Source organism: Oncorhynchus keta, unplaced genomic scaffold (assembly GCF_023373465.1).
Source record: "Oncorhynchus keta strain PuntledgeMale-10-30-2019 unplaced genomic scaffold, Oket_V2 Un_contig_14778_pilon_pilon, whole genome shotgun sequence".
NCBI lineage: Eukaryota > Metazoa > Chordata > Actinopteri > Salmoniformes > Salmonidae > Oncorhynchus > Oncorhynchus keta.
Window position 1 is genome coordinate 83,776 of NW_026278942.1, and position 19,745 is coordinate 103,520.

A 19,745-nucleotide genomic window follows, 5' to 3' on the forward strand; every position below is an offset into this window, starting at 1 on the left:
TTCTGATATTTCTCACCTCGATCAATATCTGTCTTCTGATACTTCCCACCTCGATCAATATCTGTCTTCTGATACTTCCCACCTCGATCAATATCTGTCTTCTGATACTTCTCACCTCGATCAATATCTGTCGATCAATATCTGTCTTCTGATACTTCTCACCTCGATCAATATCTGTCTTCTGATACTTCCCACCTTGATCAATATCTGTCTTCTGATACTTCTCACCTCGATCAATATCTGTCTTCTGATACTTCCCACCTTGATCAATATCTGTCGATCAATATCTGTCTTCTGATACTTCTCACCTCGATCAATATCTGTCTTCTGATACTTCTCACCTCGATCAATATCTGTCTTCTGGTACTTCCCACCTCGATCAATATCTGTCTTCTGGTACTTCCCACCTCGATCAATATCTGTCTTCTGATACTTCCCACCTCGATCAATATCTGTCTTCTGATACTTCCCACCTTGATCAATATCTGTCGATCAATATCTGTCTTCTGATACTTCCCACCTCGATCAATATCTGTCTTCTGATACTTCTCACCTCGATCAATATCTGTCTTCTGATACTTCCCACCTTGATCAATATCTGTCTTCTGATACTTCCCACCTCGATCAATATCTGTCTTCTGGTACTTCCCACCTCGATCAATATCTGTCTTCTGGTACTTCCCACCTCGATCAATATCTGTCTTCTGGTACTTCCCACCTCGATCAATATCTGTCTTCTGATACTTCCCACCTCGATCAATATCTGTCTTCTGATACTTCCCACCTTGATCAATATCTGTCGATCAATATCTGTCTTCTGATACTTCCCACCTCGATCAATATCTGTCTTCTGATACTTCTCACCTCGATCAATATCTGTCTTCTGATACTTCCCACCTTGATCAATATCTGTCGATCAATATCTGTCTTCTGGTACTTCCCACCTTGATCAATATCTGTCTTCTGGTACTTCCCACCTCGATCAATATCTGTCTTCTGATACTTCTCACCTCGATCAATATCTGTCTTCTGATACTTCTCACCTCGATCAATATCTGTCTTCTGGTACTTCCCACCTCGATCAATATCTGTCTTCTGGTACTTCCCACCTCGATCAATATCTGTCTTCTGATACTTCCCACCTCGATCAATATCTGTCTTCTGATACTTCCCACCTTGATCAATATCTGTCTTCTGATACTTCCCACCTCGATCAATATCTGTCTTCTGATACTTCCCAACTTGATCAATATCTGTCGATCAATATCTGTCTTCTGATACTTCCCACCTCGATCAATATCTGTCTTCTGATACTTCTCACCTCGATCAATATCTGTCTTCTGATACTTCCCACCTTGATCAATATCTGTCGATCAATATCTGTCTTCTGATACTTCTCACCTCGATCAATATCTGTCTTCTGATACTTCTCACCTCGATCAATATCTGTCTTCTGGTACTTCCCACCTCGATCAATATCTGTCTTCTGATACTTCCCACCTCGATCAATATCTGTCTTCTGATACTTCCCACCTTGATCAATATCTGTCTTCTGATACTTCCCACCTCGATCAATATCTGTCTTCTGATACTTCCCACCTCGATCAATATCTGTCTTCTGATACTTCCCACCTTGATCAATATCTGTCGATCAATATCTGTCTTCTGATACTTCCCACCTCGATCAATATCTGTCTTCTGATACTTCTCACCTCGATCAATATCTGTCTTCTGATACTTCTCACCTCGATCAATATCTGTCTTCTGATACTTCTCACCTCGATCAATATCTGTCTTCTGATACTTCCCACCTCGATCAATATCTGTCTTCTGATACTTCCCACCTTGATCAATATCTGTCTTCTGATACTTCCCACCTTGATCAATATCTGTCTTCTGATACTTCCCACCTTGATCAATATCTGTCTTCTGGTACTTCTCACCTCGATCAATATCTGTCGATCAATATCTGTCTTCTGATACTTCCCACCTCGATCAATATCTGTCTTCTGGTACTTCCCACCTCGATCAATATCTGTCTTCTGGTACTTCCCACCTCGATCAATATCTGTCTTCTGATACTTCCCACCTCGATCAATATCTGTCTTCTGATACTTCCCACCTCGATCAATATCTGTCTTCTGATACTTCCCACCTCGATCAATATCTGTCTTCTGATACTTCCCACCTCGATCAATATCTGTCTTCTGATACTTCCCACCTCGATCAATATCTGTCTTCTGATACTTCTCACCTCGATCAATATCTGTCTTCTGATACTTCCCACCTCGATCAATATCTGTCTTCTGATACTTCCCACCTCGATCAATATCTGTCTTCTGATACTTCCCACCTCGATCAATATCTGTCTTCTGATACTTCCCACCTCGATCAATATCTGTCTTCTGATACTTCCCACCTCGATCAATATCTGTCTTCTGATACTTCTCACCTCGATCAATATCTGTCAATCAATATCTGTCTTCTGATACTTCTCACCTCGATCAATATCTGTCTTCTGATACTTCCCACCTCGATCAATATCTGTCGATCAATATCTGTCTTCTGATACTTCCCACCTCGATCAATATCTGTCTTCTGATACTTCCCACCTCGATCAATATCTGTCTTCTGATACTTCCCACCTCGATCAATATCTGTCTTCTGATACTTCTCACCTCGATCAATATCTGTCTTCTGATACTTCCCACCTCGATCAATATCTGTCTTCTGGTACTTCTCACCTCGATCAATATTTGTCGATCAATATCTGTCTTCTGATACTTCCCACCTCGATCAATATCTGTCTTCTGATACTTCTCACCTCGATCAATATCTGTCGATCAATATCTGTCTTCTGATACTTCTCACCTCGATCAATATCTGTCTTCTGATACTTCTCACCTCGATCAATATCTGTCGATCAATATCTGTCTTCTGGTACTTCTCACCTCGATCAATATCTGTCTTCTGATACTTCTCACCTCGATCAATATCTGTCTTCTGATACTTCTCACCTCGATCAATATCTGTCTTCTGATACTTCCCACCTCGATCAATATCTGTCGATCAATATCTGTCTTCTGATATTTCTCACCTCGATCAATATCTGTCTTCTGATATTATTAATCTCGGCTCCATATCTGTCGGCTGATCCTTTGGCGCCCCCTATCGGTATTTTGGCGTATTGACGGTGAGACCTGACCTTGGTTATAAATGGACCAATAGCTAATAGAGTAATAATAAAAACAGATTCAACCTGACAGGTCAGGTATAAAATAAAAGGTTTGTTATGGTCCCAGTTACGTTATTCTCCAGGCCCTTTGTCAGCTACCGAGACAAAACATTTGATGCGATTTGCACACCAGAAACACTTAAAATAAGGGTTGAGTTTCGTGTAGGTTTACCCTGGCGTGACATTTTTATAACCATGTAAATCTCTCTTGGATAAGGTGACTATTATCAATTTATTCACATGTATTCACCCCCCCAAAATTAAATGCTAATTAGCTGCTAAGAACTACAAATGCCACGATGATCTGGATGAGACTGACGAATCGAGGCAAAGGTAAGAATCTCTGGATTACCTATCTAATGTTAGCTAATGTTAGCTACATGTTCTAATGAATAAATTGACTACATTTCTTTAAATTGACAATTCTGTGAAATGTCTTGTGCAAGTTTTAAATGGACACAATACCTGTTAGCTAAGGTGTCAGCTAGAGATGGCGTGCAGGAGCATGCTGGGATTTGTAGTTTTGCATGATGTCTACTTTGATACTAATTAGCATTTTCAAATCAGAGTAAATAGAGACAAATATATTGATTAAAGTCACCTTGTCCAGAGGGATTTACATGGTTATTAAGACTCACGCCGGGGTAAGCCTACATGAAACATAGCCCTTATTTTAAGTGTTTCTAAAATCACCCATATGAAAAATGTATGGTGGAAAAACAATTGGAACCATTTCCCTGTTTGAGTGCTAGGTTTTATGGGTGACACCTCCACTGTGGGACTCTATAGATGGGCTGAGTCTTCTGACCTTTAACCCAAATACTCCATATTTGTATGTTTTCCCTTTATGTGGTCCGACAGGTCGCTCGGTAACCTCGGTAACACATTTTAGTTCAACAAACCTTAAAGTAAAAGGTTGTATGTTTTCCCTTTATGTGGTCCCTTTATGTGGTCCGACAGGTCGCTCGGTAACCTCGGTAACACATTATAGTTCAACAAACCTTAAAGTAAAAGGTTGTATGTTTTCCCTTTATGTGGTCCGACAGGTCGCTCGGTAACCTCGGTAACACATTATAGTTCCACAAACCTTAAAGTAAAAGGTTGTATGTTTTCCCTTTATGTGGTCCGACAGGTCGCTCGGTAACCTCGGTAACAAATTATAGTTCCACAAACCTTAAAGTAAAAGGTTTTATGTTTTCCCTTTATGTGGTCCGACAGGTCGCTCGGTAACCTCGGTAACACATTATAGTTCAACAAACCTTAAAGTAAAAGGTTGTATGTTTTCCCTTTATGTGGTCCGACAGGTCGCTCGGTAACCTCGGTAACACATTATAGTTCAACAAAACCTTAAAGTAAAAGGTTGTATGTTTTCCCTTTATGTGGTCCGACAGGTCGCTCGGTAACCTCGGTAACACATTATAGTTCAACAAAACCTTAAAGTAAAAGGTTGTATGTTTTCCCTTTATGTGGTCCGACAGGTCGCTCGGTAACCTCGGTAACACATTATAGTTCAACAAAACCTTAAAGTAAAAGGTTGTATGTTTTCCCTTTATGTGGTCCGACAGGTCGCTCGGTAACCTCGGTAACACATTATAGTTCCACAAACCTTAAAGTAAAAGGTTGTATGTTTTCCTTTATGTGGTCCGACAGGTCGCTTGGTAACCTCGGTAACACATTATAGTTCAACAAACCTTAAAGTAAAAGGTTGTATGTTTTCCCTTTATGTGGTCCGACAGGTCGCTCGGTAACCTCGGTAACACATTATAGTTCAACAAACCTTAAAGTAGAAGGTTGTATGTTTTCCCTTTATGTGGTCCGACAGGTCGCTCGGTAACCTTGGTAACACATTATAGTTCAACAAACCTTAAAGTAAAAGGTTGTATGTTTTCCCTTTATGTGGTCCGACAGGTCGCTCGGTAACCTCGGTAACACATTTTAGTTCAACAAACCTTAAAGTAAAAGGTTGTATGTTTTCCCTTTATGTGGTCCGACAGGTCGCTCGGTAACCTCGGTAACACATTATAGTTCCACAAACCTTAAAGTAAAAGGTTGTATGTTTTCCCTTTATGTGGTCCGACAGGTCGCTCGGTAACCTCAGTAACACATTATAGTTCAACAAACCTTAAAGTAAAAGGTTTTATGTTTTCCCTTTATGTGGTCCGACAGGTCGCTCGGTAACCTCGGTAACACATTATAGTTCAACAAACCTTAAAGTAAAAGGTTGTATGTTTTCCCTTTATGTGGTCCGACAGGTCGTTCGGTAACCTCGGTAACACATTTTAGTTCAACAAACCTTAAAGTAAAAGGTTGTATGTTTTCCCTTTATGTGGTCCGACAGGTCGCTCGGTAACCTCGGTAACACATTATAGTTCAACAAACCTTAAAGTAAAAGGTTGTATGTTTTCCCTTTATGTGGTCCGACAGGTCGCTCGGTAACCTCGGTAACACATTATAGTTCAACAAAACCTTAAAGTAAAAGGTTGTATGTTTTCCCTTTATGTGGTCCGACAGGTCGCTCGGTAACCTCGGTAACACATTATAGTTCAACAAACCTTAAAGTAAAAGGTTGTATGTTTTCCCTTTATGTGGTCCGACAGGTCGCTCGGTAACCTTGGTAACACATTATAGTTCCACAAAACCTCAAAGTAAAAAGGTTGTATGTTTTCCCTTTATGTGGTCCGACAGGTCACTCGGTAACCTCGGTAACACATTATAGTTCAACAAACCTTAAAGTAAAAGGTTGTATGTTTTCCCTTTATGTGGTCCGACAGGTCGCTCGGTAACCTTGGTAACACATTATAGTTCCACAAACCTTAAAGTAAAAGGTTGTATGTTTTCCCTTTATGTGGTCCGACAAGTCGCTCGGTAACCTCGGTAACACATTATAGTTCCACAAAACCTCAAAGTAAAAGGTTGTATGTTTTCCCTTTATGTGGTCCGACAGGTCGCTCGGTAACCTCGGTAACACATTATAGTTCCACAAAACCTCAAAGTAAAAGGTTGTATGTTTTCCCTTTATGTGGTCCGACAGGTCGCTCGGTAACCTCGGTAACACATTATAGTTCAACAAACCTTAAAGTAAAAGGTTGTATGTTTTCCCTTTATGTGGTCCGACAGGTCGCTCGGTAACCTCGGTAACACATTATAGTTCAACAAAACCTTAAAGTAAAAGGTTGTATGTTTTCCCTTTATGTGGTCCGACAGGTCGCTCGGTAACCTCGGTAACACATTATAGTTCAACAAACCTCAAAGTAAAAAGGTTGTATGTTTTCCCTTTATGTGGTCCGACAGGTCGCTCGGTAACCTCGGTAACACATTATAGTTCAACAAACCTTAAAGTAAAAGGTTGTATGTTTTCCCTTTATGTGGTCCGACAGGTCGCTCGGTAACCTCGGTAACACATTATAGTTCAACAAACCTCAAAGTAAAAGGTTGTATGTTTTCCCTTTATGTGGTCCGACAGGTCGCTCGGTAACCTCGGTAACACATTATAGTTCAACAAACCTTAAAGTAAAAGGTTGTATGTTTTCCCTTTATGTGGTCCGACAGGTCGCTCGGTAACCTTGGTAACACATTATAGTTCAACAAAACCTTAAAGTAAAAGGTTGTATGTTTTCCCTTTATGTGGTCCGACAGGTCGCTCGGTAACCTTGGTAACACATTATAGTTCAACAAAACCTTAAAGTAAAAGGTTGTATGTTTTCCCTTTATGTGGTCCGACAGGTCGCTCGGTAACCTCGGTAACACATTATAGTTCAACAAACCTTAAAGTAAAAGGTTGTATGTTTTCCCTTTATGTGGTCCGACAGGTCGCTCGGTAACCTCGGTAACACATTATAGTTCAACAAACCTTAAAGTAAAAGGTTGTATGTTTTCCCTTTATGTGGTCCGACAGGTCGCTCGGTAACCTCGGTAACACATTATAGTTCAACAAAACCTTAAAGTAAAAGGTTGTATGTTTTCCCTTTATGTGGTCCGACAGGTCGCTCGGTAACCTCGGTAACACATTATAGTTCAACAAACCTTAAAGTAAAAGGTTGTATGTTTTCCCTTTATGTGGTCCGACAGGTCGCTCGGTAACCTTGGTAACACATTATAGTTCCACAAAACCTCAAAGTAAAAGGTTGTATGTTTTCCCTTTATGTGGTCCGACAGGTCACTCGGTAACATCGGTAACACATTATAGTTCAACAAACCTTAAAGTAAAAGGTTGTATGTTTTCCCTTTATGTGGTCCGACAGGTCGCTCGGTAACCTCGGTAACACATTATAGTTCCACAAACCTTAAAGTAAAAGGTTGTATGTTTTCCCTTTATGTGGTCCGACAGGTCGCTCGGTAACCTCGGTAACACATTATAGTTCAACAAAACCTTAAAGTAAAAGGTTGTATGTTTTCCTTTATGTGGTCCGACAGGTCGCTTCGGTAACCTCGGTAACACATTATAGTTCCACAAACCTTAAAGTAAAAGGTTGTATGTTTTCCCTTTATGTGGTCCGACAGGTCGCTCGGTAACCTCGGTAACACATTATAGTTCCACAAACCTTAAAGTAAAAGGTTGTATGTTTTCCCTTTATGTGGTCCGACAGGTCGCTCGGTAACCTCGGTAACACATTATAGTTCAACAAACCTTAAAGTAAAAGGTTGTATGTTTTCCTTTATGTGGTCCGACAGGTCGCCTCGGTAAACCTCGGTAACACATTATAGTTCCACAAACCTTAAAGTAAAAGGTTGTATGTTTTCCCTTTATGTGGTCCGACAGGTCGCTCGGTAACCTCGGTAACACATTATAGTTCAACAAACCTTAAAGTAAAAGGTTGTATGTTTTCCCTTTATGTGGTCCGACAGGTCGCTCGGTAACCTCGGTAACACATTATAGTTCAACAAACCTTAAAGTAAAAGGTTGTATGTTTTCCCTTTATGTGGTCCGACAGGTCGCTCGGTAACCTCGGTAACACATTATAGTTCAACAAACCTTAAAGTAAAAGGTTGTATGTTTTCCCTTTATGTGGTCCGACAGGTCGCTCGGTAACCTCGGTAACACATTATAGTTCAACAAAACCTTAAAGTAAAAGGTTGTATGTTTTCCTTTATGTGGTCCGACAGGTCGCTCGGTAACCTCGGTAAAACATTATAGTTCCACAAACCTTAAAGTAAAAGGTTGTATGTTTTCCTTTATGTGGTCCGACAGGTCGCTCGGTAACCTCGGTAACACATTATAGTTCAACAAAACCTTAAAGTAAAAGGTTGTATGTTTTCCCTTTATGTGGTCCGACAGGTCGCTCGGTAACCTTGGTAACACATTATAGTTCAACAAACCTTAAAGTAAAAGGTTGTATGTTTTCCTTTATGTGGTCCGACAGGTCGCTCGGTAACCTCGGTAACACATTATAGTTCCACAAACCTTAAAGTAAAAGGTTGTATGTTTTCCCTTTATGTGGTCCGACAGGTCGCTCGGTAACCTCGGTAACACATTTTAGTTCAACAAAACCTTAAAGTAAAAGGTTGTATGTTTTCCCTTTATGTGGTCCGACAGGTCGCCGGTAACCTCGGTAACACATTATAGTTCAACAAAACCTTAAAGTAAAAGGTTGTATGTTTTCCCTTTATGTGGTCCGACAGGTCGCTCCGTAACCTCGGTAACACATTATAGTTCCACAAACCTTAAAGTAAAAGGTTGTATGTTTTCCCTTTATGTGGTCCGACAGGTCGCTCGGTAACCTCGGTAACACATTATAGTTCAACAAAACCTTAAAGTAAAAGGTTGTATGTTTTCCCTTTATGTGGTCCGACAGGTCGCTCGGTAACCTCGGTAACACATTATAGTTCAACAAACCTTAAAGTAAAAGGTTGTATGTTTTCCTTTATGTGGTCCGACAGGTCGCTCGGTAACCTCGGTAACACATTATAGTTCCACAAACCTTAAAGTAAAAGGGTGCCATATGAAAGGGTGCCTGGGAAAGAAATACGTAGGCTAGTTTCCAAACCAGTAGATGGGCATCGCATGCTCCCTCCTGTTCCTACACCTCTAGGGGTTAATAAACAGACTCTTTGTCCTCCTCCCAAATGGCACCCTATTCCCTATGGCACCCTGGTGAAAAGACATGCACTGTACAGGGAATAGGGCGTCGTTTTGAAAGCAGCCTTAGAGGCACGTGCTTTACTAAACCCCGTAGCTATTGTTAGTTCACAGTGACAGGAGGCTGGAAAATGACACATCGTCACGGTGACAGGCCTTTCTTTAAACACGTTCTCCCAACAATGCAGTTGTTATAGAAACGGCGGACTGTTTAAGGAGTGCCACCGATGACGCATCGATAAGAATGCAGATGCAATGAGATGAAATTAATTGCAATAAAATGCAAATTAATTACTTAAAATCATACAATGTGATTTTCTGATTTTTGTTTTAGATTCCGTCTCTCACAGTTGAAGTGTACCTATGATAAAAATTACAGGCCTCTACATGCTTTGTAAGTAGGAAAACCTGCAAAATTGGCAGTGTATCAAATACTTGTTCTCCCCACTGTACAGGGTCAGTTCCAGGGTCAGTAGCGACAAGAACCAGTATTTGATACACACCGAGGAACTTGAAGCTCTCGACCCGTTCCACTGCACCGTAGTGTTGTCAGCAAACTTGGATCGTGGTGTTGGAGTCATGCTCGGCCTCAGTCATTGGTTAAATGGGACTAAATACACATTCCTGTGGGGCCCCGTGTTGAGGGTCAACGTAATCTGCCTGTCGTGAAACTAGATCCAAAATGGCCCCTTTTCTACAGTGCACTACTTATGACCAGAGCTCCATGTAGTGCACTATCTAGGGAATAGGTGCCATTTCAGATGCCTGGGTCTCTATTTGTTGTGTTACTGTTTCAGGATGGGTGAAGGTGGTTAGGCTGTTGGTCAGACTGGAAGGGAGGGGTAATATCTGAGTTGCAACCACGGCAACAGAAACTCAGTGGTTGAGCTCTGCCTGTATAGAGATAAACTCTGGAGAACCTAGCAACACTTAGCAACAGCAACTCGGCAAACACAAGCATTAAGGACAGACAGACACAGAGGGGCACAGAGGCTATTCGCTTTTTGACGACTCACGTTCACCAGTTAACTAATTCAGTCAGTTCTATTTTAATGCCACAGCAGAATGGTACAACGCTCCTAGAAGAGAGCCTTTTCCATGAAGTTTTTATGCTTTGAAATGTGTGATTTAATGTTATTTTTAGTCAAATGACATACTTGTTTTTGTTTGTTTTATAGAGACAGGGGAATGAAACTGCTCCCCTGAGGATCTTTCTTCCTCGAAAGAGCAGGACTTGTCTGAGAGGACAGTAATCTAGAACAGGATTTGTCTGAGAGGACAGTATCTAGAACAAGATTTGTCTGAGAGGACAGTCATCTAGAACAGGATTTGTCTGAAAGGACAGTGTCTGGAGCAGGATTTGCCTGAGAGTAGAGTGTCTGGAGCAGGATTTGTCTGAGAGGACCGTATCTGGAGCAGGATTTGTCTGAGACGACAGTGTCTGGAGCAGGATTTGTCTGAGAGGACCGTATCTGAGCAGGATTTGTCAGGATTTGCAGGATTTGTCTGAGAGGACCGTATCTGGAGCAGGATTTGCCTGAGAGGACCGTATCTGGAGCAGGATTTGTCTGAGAGGACCGTATCTGGAGCAGGATTTGTCTGAGAGGACCGTATCTGGAGCAGGATTTGTCTGAGAGGACCGTAGCTAACTGTTATTCCTTAGTGTTTTAAGAAGCAGCAGGGTTTTAGTCATGAAAGATATTGCTCTGTCGCTACTCAGTCGAGGCTGTGGTCATGTTGTCCAGTCACATCTGGGCAGTCAAGATGGACGCCTGGAAGTCTACTTCGAACCTAAGGTAAATTTCAGGTCCTTTTACACTTCATTCAGTCAGAAAGCAAGTTAAAGCACATAATAAAGCATTATATCTACAGGCTTTAATTAAAGTGTTACCCTTTAAAGTGAGTTGATGAATTTATTGAAGACTCAAATAACAATGAAAATGTGGAAGTTATGATAAAATGTTGACAATACAAATGTTTCATTTCTACATAGGACTACTATCATTGGAAGTCTCAGCCCTCCCTGCTCCGCTTATCTAAGAGTGGCCGTCTGCTGGGCGGGGAGGAGCCAGCGCTCCCTAAAACCTACAGCACAAGACAGGGACCCCTCTTCCTGTACTACCAGGAAATGGCCATGACGTCACCATTTCTGTCATCATGCCCCTCAGTGTCAGAGGACATCAGGAAGAGGCAGGCCTCCCAACATTCCAGACAGGAAGTGGAGCTCCAGCTGAACACTCTGCGGGACCTGACGGGAGCCATACTGGCTTATGGGAAAAAGCAGGTAGAGCTCAGCCAATAGGAAGAGTTTGGGGCAACAAGCGGGTAGAGATAAGCCAATAGGAGACGTCTGGTCCCTGATTCACACTGTCGGGCCAACCAGAAACGTTCTGTGCTGGCATGGATCATTTAGTTTCACATTGTCCATCAATTCAAACTGAATAATTTTTGTTTTGGAACTCACACAAAGAGGTTCTCATCTCTCTACTCATTTCCACTGAGCTCTTTCATAAGGAGCCAGATAGAGTTCATAGCCCCATTGTCATACTGACCAGTGTTTAGCCCACAGGGAGAAATGGAGAGTGGAGTTGTATTTCTCATTCATGTCCTACAATCCCAAATGGCTCACTATTCTTTACATAGTGCACTATGGTACAGTACCTGGGCCTGGTAAAATAATTCTCTCTCTCTCTCTCTCTCTCTCTCTCTCTCTCTCTCTCTCTCTCTCTGTCTCTCTCTCTCTGTCTCTCTCTCTCTCTCTCTCTCTCTCTCTCTCTGTCTCTGTCTCTGTCTCACTGTCTCTGTCTCTGTCTCTGTCTCTGTCTCTGTCTCTGTCTCTCTCTCTCTGTCTCTGTCTCTGTCTCTCTCTCTCTCTCTCTCTCTCTCTCTCTCTCTCTCTCTCTCTCTCTCTCTCACTCTCTCTCTCACTCTCTCTCTCTCTCTCTCTCTCTCTCTCTGTCTCTCTCTCTCTCTCTCTCTCTCTCTCTCTCTCTCTCTCTCTCTCTCTCTCTCTCTCTGTCTCTCTCTCTCTCTCTCACTCTCTCTGACTGATTGTATAGCTGACGGTCGTAGTGGGACAGGTTTAGAGATATCTGTGTGTATAGCTGACGGTCGTAGTGGGACAGGTTTAGAGATATCTGTGTGTATATCCAGTTGAAGGCGGAAGTTTACATACACTTAGGTTGGAGTCATTAAAACTTGTTTTTCAACCACCAAAAACTATAGTTTTGGCAAGTCGGTTAGGGCATCTACTTTGTGCATGACACAAATCATTATTCCAACATTTGTTTACAGACAGATTATTTCACTTATAATTCACTGTATCACAATTCCAGTGGGTCAGAAGATTACATACACTAAGCTGACTGTGCCTTTAAACAGCTTGGAAAATTCCAGAAAATGATGTCATGGCTTTACAAGCTTCTGATAGGCTAATTGACATCATTTGAGTCAATTGGAGGTGTACCTGTGTTGCAAGGCCTACCTTCAAACTCAGTGCCTCTTTACTTGACATCATGGGAAAATGAAAAGAAATCAGCCAAGACCTCAGAAAAATAATTGTTGACCTCCCCAAGTCTGGTTCATCCTCGGGAGCAATTTACAAACGCCTGAAGGTACCACGTTCATCTGTACAAACAATAGTACACAAGTATAAACACCATGGGACCACGCAGCCGTCAAACCACTCAGGAAGGAGATGCATTTTTAGAAATGAGCGTACTTTGGTGCAAATCAATCCCAGAACAACAGCAAAGGACCTTGTGAAGATGCTGGAGGAAACAGGTACAAAAGTATCTATATCCAGAGTAAAAAGAGTCCTATATCAACATAACCTGAAAGGCCGCTCAGCAAGGAAGAAGCCACTGCTCCAAAACCTCCATAAAAAGACAGACTACGGTTTACAACTGCACATGGGGATAAAGATCGTAGTTTTTGGAGAAATGTCCTCTGGTCTGTTGAAACAAAAATAGAACTGTTTGGCCATAATGACCATTGTTATGTTTGGAGGAAAAGGGGGAGGCTTGCAAGCCAAAGAACACCATCCCAACCGTGAAGCACGGGGTGGCAGCATCATGTTGTGGGATGCTTTGCTGCAGGAGGGACTGGTGCACTTCACAAAATAAATGGCCTCATGAGGAAAGGAAAATTATGTGGATATATTGAAGCAACATCTCAAGACATCAGTCGGGAAGTTAAAGCTTGGTCGCAAATGGGGTCCAAATGGACAACGACTCCAAGCATACTTCCAAAAATTGGCAAAATGGCTTAAGGACAACAAAGTCAAGGTATTGGAGTGGCCATCACAAAGCCCTGACCTCATTCCTATAGAAAATGTTTGGGCTGAACTGAACTGAAAAAGTGTGTGCGAGCAAGGAGGCCTACAAACCTGACTCAGTTACACCAGCTCTGTCAGGAGGAATGGGCCAAAATTCACCCAACTTATTGTGGGAAGCTTGTGGAAGGCACCCGCAACGTTTGACCCAAGTTAAACAATTTAAAGGCAATGCAACCAAATACTAATTGACTATGTCAACTTTGACCCACTATGATTAAAGGTTAGGCTATACTGGTGTAAATATATTTTGGCGCATGAAGGCAACACCTACAGACGGAACGACAGACCGCAAATCAGTCGGACTGCACCGAATATCATGCCTTCCTTCGGAATGCTGAGGTCACATAACGCTCACTGGATTCAGGCCACAAAGGAGATGAATGGTCTGAAGGAGAGAAGCCTGGAGACCCAGGAAGAAGCCGACCAATTTCCATACATAGCACGCCGTTTGTCGATAGCTACAATTGATAACCTTCTAAACCAATTTTTTTTAAGTGCCGCATCAGAAGAATTCAGTCGAATCCTGCTCCGGTATAGAATGTTCGGTATTGTTTCCAAGACTACAATAAACGTTCTGATTGTGATGTGATGTTTTTTTGTGTCTTTTTTAATGGTAGGGTAGATAGATGTGTTTTCTACTAAATGTTTTCGTAAGTCATTGTATTTAATGAACTTCAAAGTGCTTTTCTTAGGAGGGAGTTGTTTGTGCGCAGGCAGCTCGAATTTAATTTGATTGACAGTTCTAGTTGCCAAGTGACGGATTTTAGTGTTGACTTCTGTAACCGGAAAATCCTTGGTTTCATGCATGTTAACATCAGAAGCCTCCTCCCTAAGTTTACTTTATTCACTGCTTTAGCACACTCTGCCAACCCTGATGTCCTTGCTGTGTCTGAATCCTGGCTTAGGAAGACCACCAAAAATTCTGAAATTTACATCCCCAATTACAACATTTTCCATCAAGATAGAACTGCTAAAGGGGCGGAGTTACAATCTACTGTAGAGATAGCCTGCAGAGTTCTGTCCTACTATCCAGGTCTATATCCAAACAGTTTGAGCTACTAATTTTGAAAATCCATCTCTCCAGAAAAAGTCTCTCACTGTTGTATTTTGTTATAGACCCGTCTCAGCTCCCAGCTGTACCTTGAACACCACATGTGAATTGATTGCCCCCACGTATCTTCAGAGTTCGTACTGTTCAGTGACCTAAACTTGGACATGCTCAACACCTCGGCAGTCCTACAATCTAAACTTGATGCCCTCAATCTCACACAAATTATCAAGGAACCTACCAGGTACAACCCCAATCCCTTAAACATGCGCACCCTCATAGATATCATGCTGGCCGACTTGACCTCTAAATACACCTCTGCTGTTTTTTCAACCAGGATCTCAGCGATCACTGCCTGTCCTGTCTGCCCTTGACCAGCAGAAAAACATCCTGTGGCGTTCTGCATTAGCGAATAGTCTCTCCTTGATAAGCAACCTTTCAGGGAAGTCAGGAACCAATATACAGTCATTTCCCACCTGGCTACACCAACCCCAGCCAACAGCTCTGGACCTCCCGCAGCTATAACTGGCCCAAGCCCCCCTTTTCCTTCACCCAAATCCAGACAACTGATGTCCTGAAAAGAACTGCAAAAATCTGGACCCCTACAAATCAGTCACTTCCACCTGGGCTAGACATCTGGACCCTCTCTTCCCTAAATGAAGAGAATGTATACATACGTAGAATGTATGCACACATGACTGTAAGTCGCTTTGGATAAAAGCGTCAGCTAAATGGCATATATTATTATATTATTATTATATTATTGATCTTCCGCCATTGTCGCAACCCCTATTATTAGTCTGTTAAACCTCTCTTTCATATCGTCCGAGAGTCCTAAAGATTGGAAAGCTGCAACGGTCATCCCCCCTCCTCAAAGGGGAGACACTCTAGACCCAAACTGTTACAGACCTATATCCATCCTACCCTGCCTTTCTAAAGTCTTCGAAAGCCAAGTGAACAAACAGATCACCAACCTTTTCGAATACCACCAAACCTTCTCCGCTATGCAATCCGGTTTCCTTGCAGGTCACGGGTGCAACCCAGCCACGCTCAAGGTCCTAAACGATATCATAACTGCCATCGATGAAAAACAGTACTGTGCAGCCGTCTTCATCGACCTGGCCAAGGCTTTCGATTTCGTCAATCACCGTATTCTTATCGGCAGACTCAACAGCCTTGGGTTCTCAAATGACTGCCTCGCCTGGTTCACTAACTACTTCTCTGATAGAGTTCAGTGTGTAAAATCAGAGGGCCTGTTGTCCGGACTTATGGCAGTCTCTATGGGGGTGCCACAGGGTTCAATTGTCGGGCTTTTCTCTGTATATATCAATGATTTCGCTCTTGCTGTGGGTGATTCTTTGATCCACCTCTACGCAGACGCCACCATTCTGTATACTTCTGGCCCTTCTTTGGACACTGTGTTAACAAACCTCCAAACAAGCTTCAATGCCATAAAACACTCTTTCTGTGGCCTCCAAGTGCTTTTAAACGCTAGTAAAACTAAATGCATGCTCTTCAACGATCGCTTCCCCGCACCAGCCGCCAGCCTAGGATCACTACTCTGGACGGTTCTGACTTAGAATATGTGGACTAACTATAAATACCTAAGTGTCTGGCAAGACTGTAAACTCTCCTTCCAGACTCACATCAAGCATCTCGAATCCAAAATCAAATCTAGAATCGGCTTTCTATTTCGCAACAAAGTATCCTTCACTCATGCTGCCAAACATACCCTCGTAAAACTGACCATCCTACCGATCCTCGACATCGGCGATGTCACTTAAAAAATAGCCTCCAACACTCTACTCAGCAAACTGGATGTAGTCTATCACAGTGCCATCCGTTTTGTCACCAAAGCCCCATATACAACCCACCACTGCGACCTGTACGCTCTCGTTGGCTGGTCATCGCTTCATATTCATCCCCAAACCCACTGGCTCCAGGTCATCTATAAGTCTTTGCTAGGTAAAGCCCCGCCTTATCTCAGCTCACTGGTCGCCATAGCAGCATCCACCCGTGGCACGCTCTTGCAGGTATATTTCACTGGTCACCCCCAAAACCAACTCTCCCTTTGGCCGCCTTTCCTTCCAGTTCTCTACTGCCAATGACTGGAACCAATTGCAAAAATCACTGAAGCTGGAGACTCATTTCTCCCTCACTAACCAGCAGTCAGAGCAGCTTACAGATCATTGCACCTGTACATAGCTCATCTGTAAATAGCCCATCCAACTACCTCATCCCCATATTGTATTTATTATTTTGCTCCTTTGCACCCCATTATCTCTACTTGCACATTCATCTTCTGCACATCTATCACTCCAGTGTTTAATTGCTAAATTGTAATTACTTCGCCACTACGGCCTATTAATTGCCTTACCTCCCTTATCTTACTTAATTTGCACACACTGTATATAGACTTTTCTATTGTGTTATTGACTGTATGTTTGTTTATTCCATGTGTAACTCTGTGTTGTTGTTTGTGTCGCACTGCTTTGCTTTATCTTGGCCAGGTCACAGTTGTAAATGAGAACTTGTTCTCAACTGGCCTACCTGGTTAAATAAAGGTGAATTCAAATTTTAAAAAACACACCCATTCAGAAACAAGCTATATTTGAACTATGGCAGGACACAGCCATATATAGCAGCTTTCTGTCTGTAGTTAATTTTTTACCTCTGACAGGCTAAACATATTGCTAAAGCCCTTTTCCTGCACTGGGAATTATCTAAGGTGTTGTAGTATTTGTTATAATGCATCTGTTATGATTCTCATTAATAATGGTTTGTCTTTGTCCCTCAGCTTCGTGAGGAAGGAGAAGGCAAAGACACCAACCAGCCTGTCCTCCCCCTCCCCTCCAGTCATGAGACCTACTATCCTCCCATCAAGCCCTCCTACCCCAGACACCCCACCAAGGGTTGGACTCCCTTCAGATCTACCTGGAACCGCCAGGCAGCTCCCACCCACCTGGAGCAGCTTACAGGTAACACACAGGACAGGCCAAAGGTCAAAGGTAACAGGCATAATAGGGGAACATGAAACGTGTCTGTATGTCCACATTCTGTCAATAATGGCAGTTGGGATGAAAGTCTGAATATAGACGGGCTCAGCATGTCTATGAGTAGTTCACTGAAAAATAAGACTTTTACTGTCCATCGCTTGCCTCTGTTCAACCAGATGATCCAGAGCTGTGTAGGGGCTATGTCAAGACCCCACGCCCCACTCCAGCTACAGGTGGCCTTTACCTCCCCAGGCCTGGCCAGGCAGTCTCCCACAATCCCTACAGGCAACCTCAAGTTCCTATACCAGAGGTGAACTGCTACGCAAGAGACATATCTCATCCAGCATCAGGTGAACTCAGCATGTTGACCAACATCCCAATTATCTTTCATTCGTCCAAAAGTGCGTACTTGGTCACTTCCCTTCACTGATTTTAAAGGGAATTGAGGTGAATGAAGGGAACAAGCATGGTGGAAACTTCCTAACAATGGTTTATAGCCCATGCCTCCACTAATCCAATGGTTTATAGTGGAAACTCCCACTAGCCCATGCCTCCACTAATCCAATGGTTTATAGTGGAAACTCCCACTAGCCCATGCCTCCACTAATCCAATGGTTTATGGTGGAAACTTCCACTAGCCCATGCCTCCACTAATCCAATGGTTTATAGTGGAAACTTCCACTAGCCCATGACTCCACTAATCCAATGGTTTATAGTGGAAACTTCCACTAGCCCATGCCTCCACTAATCCAATGGATTATGGTGAAACTTCCACTAGCCCATGCCTCCACTAATCCAATGGTTTATAGTGAAACTCCCACTAGCCCATGCCTCCACTAATCCAATGGTTTATGGTGGAAACTCCCACTAGCCCATGCCTCCACTAATCCAATGGTTTATAGTGGAAACTCCCACTAGCCCATGCCTCCACTAATCCAATGGTTTATAGTGGAAACTCCCACTAGCCCATGCCTCCACTAATCCAATGGATTATGGTGGAAACTCCCACTAGCCCATGCCTCCACTAATCCAATGGTTTATATGAAACTCCCACTAGCCATGCCTCCACTAATCCAATGGTTTATGGTGGAAACTCCCACTAGCCCATGCCTCCACTAATCCAATGGTTTTATGGTGGAAACTCCCACTAGCCCATGCCTCCACTAATCCAATGGTTTATAGTGGAAACTCCCACTAGCCCATGCCTCCACTAATCCAATGGTTTATGGTGGAAACTCCCACTAGCCCATGCCTCCACTAATCCAATGGTTTATAGTGGAAACTCCCAAGCCCATGCCTCCACTAATCCAATGGTTTATGGTGGAAACTCCCACTAGCCCATGCCTCCACTAATCCAATGGTTTATAGTGGAAACTCCCACCAGCCCATGCCTCCACTAATCCTATGGATTATGGTGGAAACTTCCACTAGCCCATGCCTCCACTAATCCAATGGTTTATGGTGGAAACTCCCACCAGGTTAGGGTTAAGGTTAGTACTGAAGGACAGGGACAACAGTCAGAAGGTTTGTACTGAAGGACAGGGACAACAGCCAGAAGGTTAGTACTGAAGGACAGGGACAACAGTGGGAAGGTAAGTGCTGAAGGACAGGGACAACAGTCAGAAGGTTTGTACTGAAGGACAGGGACAACAGCCAGAAGGTTAGTACTGAAGGACAGGGACAACAGTGGGAAGGTAAGTGCTGAAGGACAGGGACAACAGTCAGAAGGTTAGACTGATGGACAGGGACAACAGTCAGAAGGTTAGTACTGAAGGACAGGGACAACCGTGGGAAGGTTAGTACTGAAGGACAGGGACAACAGCCAGAAGGTTAGTACTGAAGGACAGGGACAACAGTCAGAAGGTTAGTACTGAAGGAAAGGGACAACAGTCAGAAGGTTAGTACTGAAGGACAGGGACAACCGTGGGAAGGTTAGTACTGCAGGACAGGGACAACAGCCAGAAGGTTAGTACTGAAGGACAGGGACAACAGTGGGAAGGTTAGTACTGCAGGACAGGGACAACAGTGGGAAGGTTAGTACTGAAGGACAGGGA

General features: G+C 43.0%; 1 protein-coding gene across 1 annotated transcript; it reads left to right on the top strand.

The window, feature by feature from the left end:
- Positions 1-10,812: 10,812 nt before the first annotated feature.
- On the top strand, positions 10,813-18,041 carry LOC118377541 (uncharacterized protein KIAA2012 homolog; the record flags this gene model as incomplete). The annotated part of the gene is made up of 4 exons (XM_052501921.1): positions 10,813-11,107; positions 11,305-11,595; positions 17,493-17,673; positions 17,868-18,041. Coding segments are annotated over exons 1-4 (751 nt in total), but the record flags the coding sequence as incomplete, so codon positions are not given.
- Positions 18,042-19,745: the final 1,704 nt, after the last annotated feature.